This window comes from Octopus sinensis, linkage group LG25 (assembly GCF_006345805.1).
Source record: "Octopus sinensis linkage group LG25, ASM634580v1, whole genome shotgun sequence".
Taxonomy (NCBI): domain Eukaryota; kingdom Metazoa; phylum Mollusca; class Cephalopoda; order Octopoda; family Octopodidae; genus Octopus; species Octopus sinensis.
Window position 1 is genome coordinate 8562900 of NC_043021.1, and position 7500 is coordinate 8570399.

General features: G+C 38.7%; 1 protein-coding gene across 1 annotated transcript in view; it reads right to left on the reverse strand.

Annotated features, from left to right (window-relative positions):
- LOC115224495 overlaps positions 1-7500 on the reverse strand; it is a 164295-nt gene that overhangs the window by 1184 nt on the left and 155611 nt on the right. Inside the window, exons 5-7 of the mRNA XM_029795405.2 lie at positions 6035-6150; positions 5297-5369; positions 2567-3207 (exon numbers count right to left, since the gene is read on the reverse strand). Of these exons, the coding sequence (XP_029651265.2) occupies positions 2567-3207; positions 5297-5369; positions 6035-6150 (830 nt within the window). The remainder of the gene's footprint in view (positions 1-2566; positions 3208-5296; positions 5370-6034; positions 6151-7500) is intronic.

Consider the following 7500-nt stretch of genomic DNA (forward strand, 5'->3'; position numbering starts at 1 on the left):
TGGCGGCGGAGTTGGCGTCCACGGTCACAGCTGCACCTGTGTTGCTTTTCCCCCTTCTTCCCTCCCTCGTGAAGCTGTGGGGAAGGGAGTGTAAGGAAATCAACGTCGTAAAGCGTTGTCAAAGAGACCAGCGTTCTTTTAGAACAACGACTTCATGGCTTGAAGACACCAGAACAGAAATGGCTAAGAAAGCCCGAATTGGCATCTATAAGGGAAGTAACTCTCTAAAAATGCTTATATAGTTATTTCCCTTACAAACCCGAGCAACGCCGGGTGATACTGCTAGTTTAGTATAAAGAAAAACGAATCGATTTTACAGTTTTAAAATAAAACAATGAAATAACAAAGTTTAATTTAATTGTAGAATAAAGTAAGTTGATGTACTGTGAAACAGAGCCTGTCATGGTTTGATCAAAACTCTTTCCAGCAAAGAAGACTCTCCTTTACTCACGCATCAAATAAGTTTATCTCCCCTTTACTCACACAACACACGAATTTATCTCCCCCTTACTAACAACTCATACAAATTTATCTCCTCTTTACTAGTAATTCTCACAAACTCATTTCTTTTTAGTTGCCATAATAGAAGGCAGCTGAACTAATGCGGCATCTGAACTAATACCGATCTAAATATTCTGGTTCGTATTCTAACTCTACATATACGAAACAAAATTAAAGTTCTCGAGTAGGGGTGATGGGGAATGAGTTAGTCAGAGTATTCCAATATGACAGCTAGATTTTCCACTTTCGTTTTCCTTTGAATACCTTTCTAAAGGGGTTGTTTTACTCAAAATACCAGCACTAGTTAAATGTTTCTAAGATAACGTTGGCTCAGCACCTTTTAAAATACATAGTTTTTCTATATATTCTATAAGCAATCTCTGTGTGTTCGTGTGCAATGGTGAAACGTTTTATTCAATACATACCTATTTCTTTATTACCCACAAGGGGCTAAACACAGAGGGGACAAGCAAGGACAGACATAGGTATTAAGTCGATTACATCGACCCCAGTGCGTAACTGGTACTTAATTTATCGACCCTGAAAGGATGAAAGGCAAAGTCGACCTCGGCAGAATTTGAACTCACAACGTAACGCAGACGAAATACCTATTTCTATTTCTTTACTACCCACAAGGGGCTAAACACAGAGGGGACAAACAAGGACAGACAAACGGATTAAGTCGATTACATCGACCCCAGTACGTATCTGGTACTTAATTTATCGACCCCGAAAGGATGAAAGGCAAAGTCGAACTCGGCGGAATTTGAACTCACAACGTAACGACAGACGAAATACCGCTAAGCATTTCGCCCGGCGTGCTAACGTTTCTGCCAGCTCCATCACCAAGTGACATCTCCTCAATTTGTTCAGTCAATAATGTACCGAATTTAATTAGAATAAGTTTCCCGAGCGCTTACATAGGAAAGGTTCTACCCTACACGAGAACTTTAATTTAAAAGTATTAACACTTTTAAAAACGCGGGCTTTACTCGATATTTTTTGCTACACTCTTAACCTCAATGAACCAACGTTCAAGCACCAATAGAACCTCGGTATTAGATGAACCATAAACACACTATACCCCTGTTCATCTTCTACTTCCGTCTATGATTCCTCTAAATCTTGATACACTATAAAAAGTATTTTACGGAGTATTTCACTCATTAGTTGTTTACTTCACTTCCACTCCATATTGCCTGTAATATCCACAACCTTAAGGTACAATTTTCTCTTCAGTATACGACATTTAGCGTTATAAAGTATGCCCACGTTAATTCTCTAAACTTCACCCACAGCATCACCAACCAAAATATGAGTTCAGTCTAACTGCATGGAACTTTGGACAAGTGTACTCCCAGAAGTCGCTAAATTATTACGTTAAAAGACTCCAGCAAACAGCTATTGCTATAAAGTGTTACACCATCATACCACACAAAAGCTTTATAACTTTATAATTCTGCAATTATAACACAAGAAACATGTCTGTTTATATTTCCCAACACCTTGAAGCTTCGCACCAGGAGTGGCTGTGTGGTAAATAGCTTGCTTACGAACCACATGGTTCCGGGTTAAGTCCCACTGCGTGGCACCTTGGGAAAGTGTCTTCTACTATTGCCTCGTGCCGACCAAAGCCTTGTGAGTGGATTTGGTAGACGGAAACTGAAAGAAGCCCGTCGCGTGTGTCTGTGTTTGTCCCCCACCATCGCTTGACAACAGATGCTGGTGTGTTTACGTCCCCGTAACTTAGCGGTTCGGCGAAACAGACCGATAGAATAAGAACTAGGCTTAGAAAGAATAAGTCCCGGGATCGATTTGCTCGACTAAAAGGCGGTGCTCCAGCATGGCCACACTCAAATGACTGAAACAAGTAAAAGAGAGAGTCAAGGGGAGACTTCTATATATCTACTTCTTCAAAATTCCTCAAAAGGCCAAAATTCTTTGGCAGAAAAATCAAATACGTAATCGAGTGTGTCTATAAATATTTCTGACAATTTTTTCCCCCCTTTGTAAAAAAATGGCGTGAAGAAATCGGACGTAGATTATGACAAAGAATGGCACTTACCAAAAAAGTGTCACTTGTTGGTAACCCGGGGAGACTATGGATAGAGTTAGTACTTAGAAGACTAGGCCGCCGTTCCGTATCCGAATCGTCTGGTTCGTGGAGTGCATAGCCGTTGTTAATATAATATAGCATACTGCTGCGGTTTGAAGTTGCCAACACTGGCTGTGGAATAGTGTTGCGACGAGCATATGAAGTACTTGCAGAACTACTGCTACCTGCAATACTGGCAGCTGCTGCTGCTGCTGCCGCTGCCGCCGCTGCTGCCGCGGCTTTGTTTCGCGCCATTTTCACGGCTCGCCGACAGTTTAAGTTTTCGTCCATTGCTGAACTAATTGAGCTTCGTTGTCCGCTTTCAATGTCATTGTCATTGTCATTGTCGTCGTCGTCGTCGTCGTCGTCGCCGACCCTGTCTTCTTCGTCGTCGTCGTCGTCGTCTTCCTCTTCGTCTTCTTCCATGAGAATGCCGTTTGCCGTGTCATCGTTGTCGTCTTGATCGTCTTTCATTGCCTCTTCGAGGGCGCGGCCATAAAGATCATCTTCCGTGTCCCCTGCCACGTTACTCTTGCCCAACGTAGAGATGAGCATCAGTGACGCAAACGAGGAAATGGCTGACATGGCCACACCACGCCGGCCTTTTCCATCTGCCGTAACAAAAAAAAAAGAAAAGAAAAAGACAAAACAAATAATATTAAAAATCAAAACAAAAATACATCTACAAAAAAAATCGATTCAAAATATTATTATCAGTGAAGAATGATAAATATCTGAAATAAACTCGACTGCTCTCACAAACGAGAATATCAAAAATGAACCCGACCGCTCTTACAAATTAAGTAAAAAAAAAAAAACCCGAAAAACAATCCAAAATCCTTGTCCGGTACCCGATCGATCCCTATGGTAGTCATGGAATGTGAAGATGGGAGTGCGGACCGTGTTTGTAATACTATGTGTCGTCTGAAGTGGAAACAAGGACAGTTTTCTCTATGAAAGCCTTTTTCAGTCTATCCACTGATATAGTGTCTTTACGACCATTAAGGTCTATAGTGAAAAATTTACTCGTGCGTGAGAGAAAACGGAAAGGACCTGCATACGGTGCTGTTAAAGGAGGTTTAACAACAATTGCTGAGGATAAATTAAATTTATTATTGTTACAGAATGTGTTAGCGTTATTTAATTTCAGAACGGTTTTGCTGCCGTTTGTTTATGTAGTTTGAATTCTTTATCCATCAGTTTATTTAAATTAATAATAGAGAAATGGAAATAAAACTTTGGAAACAGCAACGCCGCCATAATTTACGTGGAAATCAGAAGCATGCTTTCAAGGGAGATAATCAGAGATCGTAATACTTCATGTAAAGTAAAGTAAATATTACAAATAATCCAGAATCCTTGTCCGGTACCGGATCGATCCCAAAATCAGTTCGTACCAGACACGAGGCCAAACATCCCTGAAAGTTTCATCCGAATCCATCCAGCAGTTCTTGAGATATCTTGTCCACGGACAAACAAACAAACAAACGCGGCTGGAAACAATGGCTCCACCTTAGCGAAGGCGGAGGTAATAATAATAATAATAATAATAATAATAATAATAATAATAATAATAATAACAATAATAATAATGAGAAGAAGAAGAAGAAGAAGAAGAAGAAGAAGAATTATTATTATAATAATAAGAATTATTATTATTATAAAAATTGTTATTATTATTATTATTATTATTATTATAAGAATTATTACTATTCTTCTTCTTTTTCTTCTTCTTCTTCTTCTTATTATTATTATTATATTTTCAGAAAAAAAGTTTCCTACTGTCGACTACCTATAGTGCCTATAGTCTCCAGTGAAAGGGTATTTAAGACTGAAGCCAATAAAAACCAACAAGGAACATCCATGAAGAAGATTCCCAGGAACACAAGGAGATTCCATATTTCAGTGATGTCAGCCTAGCAACTGAAAGCTAGTGCAGTAAGCGGGTGTACTACACTTCAAAACTCAGATTTCTCTCCTAAAAGCTAAAACAAGACAGTCTAGTAATAGTCCTATATTTATCGTTTTTAAACTACCATATGAAGATGAATTATCGAATGCTGTTTCAATGATTATTGTTCTTCCAGAAATTATTTGGGTATTTGTGTTTTTTCTTGTGGAGGCACATGGCCTAGTGGTTAGAGCAGCGGACTCGCGGTCGAGGGATCGCGGGTTCGAATCTCAGACCGGGAGATGTGTGTGTTTATGAGCGAAACACCTAAGCTCCACGCGGCTCCGGCAGAAGGTAATGGCGAAACTTCTGCTGATTCTTTCGCCACAACTTTCTCTCACTCTTTCCTCCTGCATCTTGCAGCTCACCTGCGACGGACCAGGGTCCCGTCCAGGTGGGGAACCTATACGCCAAGGAAATCGGGAAACTGGCTCTAATGAGCCAGGCGTGGCTCGAGAAAGAAGAAAAAATAAAAAAATGTTTTTCTTAATCCACACTCGCTGTGAAGGCATCAACATTGAGATTTTACTGACAATTTGGCTGAAAGAGTACATAATTTTCACACACATTTTATTTTGCATCTTTACTCATCATGTTCACATAAGTGAGACCATTTTAAAAGGAGCTGGCCATATTCTCAGCCTCGTAATGATAAAAGAAAAAGAAGACACAATTTATTAGAACTGAAGAAAGTACTTTGAAAAACTTCTGTGCAGACAGAATTCCAATTCAATCTGGCGAATACTTACAAAGACACGCGGTTATTTCATGTTCTGGGGCGCCTCTGCTTCTGCTAAGCGCTACAAGTAACTCTACATCTCTCTGAAACAAAATAGAAGATGCGAGTGATAAGGTAACAAAGCAATAAAAGATTATGAACAAAAATAAGTTGTTTAGGAGTAATGCCTCGTAATATCTCAACGTAATATCTCAATTTTCTCTTCAGTATACGACATTTAGCGTTATAAAATATGCCCACGTTAATTCTCTAAACTTCACCCACAGCATCACCAACCAAAATATGGGTCACATATTACCTCCAATGTAAGAAGAGCTGTGGGATTTGAAGCAATGTCTCTCAATAGTTTAACCGTTAAACAGAGTAACTGTCTTCATTTTGCATAGAGATAGAGAGTGCTGCTGTAGGTTGTGGTACGGTTTGAGTTGGAGTTAGAGTGTTGCCTGCTCCATTAGGTTGTTCTATACATATGTAAATATGTGTGTATGTGTGTGTGTGTGTGTGTGTGTGTGTCTGTGTATAGACACAAGAACACACATGGTCGTACCCCTACATTTAAACAGTTTCAGATTCACACATTTCCCTCATTCAGATGTGTACACAAAGCAATTACATAGATACAATCAGAGCAACAACAACAACAACAACAATATCGGTAGTTATGAATAAGAGCAAAAAGACCACGACCTTGATGTTAGTAAGGAGCGTTGTACAACCCATTATGAGGGTTTTGATTCCAGGTACTTACAGTGATTTCGTTTATCAGTGCCTGTAATTTAATGATTTTCATGTCTGCTTTTTTCTTGGATTTTCTAACGGTCATTATTTCTATGTGATGTTTCCTGTTGACTGTCATCAAGAAACCTGGAAAAAAAGAGAGGAAAAAAGGAAGATAGAGAGAAAATGCGTGAGTGTGAAAGTGAGTAGAAGTGTGGATGGCTAATTGGGGGAGAAATACAAAGAAAAAGCATGAAATGATAAGAAAGTAAGAGTGGTAGAAAACAATATATATATTTTTTTCTTTATTTCCCACAAGGGGCTAAACACAGAGGGGACAAACAAGGACAGACAAACGGATTAAGACGATTACATCGACTCCAGTGCGTAACTGGTACTTATTTAATCGACCCCGAAAGGATGAAAGGCAAAGTCGACCTCGGCGGAATTTGAACTCAGAAAGTAACGGCAGACGAAGTACGGCTACGCATTTCGTCCGGCGTGCTAACGTTTCTGCCAGCTCGCCGCTATGTATAAATTGGAGTATTTCAACCAATCAAAATGTAACTTCTGTATTGTTCTTTTTTATACCCTGAAGATTTTCCACCCAAGTTATTTTGAAATGCAAATTTACATGTTTATATATGTTTTTTTTTAAATTTAAATTGCATGTGAAATGAAACATTTGTAGGCGAAGATGATTGTTAATTAATAAATTAATTTATATCCATTGAATCTCTCGATGTTAAAACTTAATCATATTTTATATTTTATATTTTATCTCTCTCTATATAAACGGCAGTTTGTCTGTGTGTGTTTCTGTGTGTCTGTTTGGTTGTACCCTCACCCTGACCACGGCTTTCAACCGATTCTGATGAAACTTGACACACACATAGCCCAATGTCATAATTCAAAACTAACGCAGCGAAAATTTTGAAAAGTTCCCCCAGTTCTGAAAAAAATCGATAAATTCGACATGGGGTCGAGAATCAGAAACACAAACCACAGACTGCCTAGGGGACGCAACTCGACCTTTTTTAACTCTCAAAAAAAATTTACCATTTTTTTTCCATTTTTTCCTATTTTTTGGCTATAACTCTCTAAAAATGCTTTATAGTTATTTCCCTTACAAACCTGAGCAACGCCGGGCGATACTGCTAGTACAATATATTCATGAGAAGAAATATATCTTCAAAATACAATATATTAAACCAGTGTATCTTGGATAAATACATGTGTGTGCGTGAGTGTATGCGTGTATGTTTGTGTGTGTGCATGTGTCTAAGAATCCATAAACTAAGAAAAGCACTCATATATTTCTCAATTTCATACACACATACACACACACACATGTATATATATTTCTCAATTCACTGGGTATACATTAAAGTATACAACATGAAAGATCTATTTCAGCCGGCCTTACCAATCGATTTCGCACTGATTCACCATGTTTTTTTCATGCTTGCCATCACTAAAAACCACGTGATGTAAGTA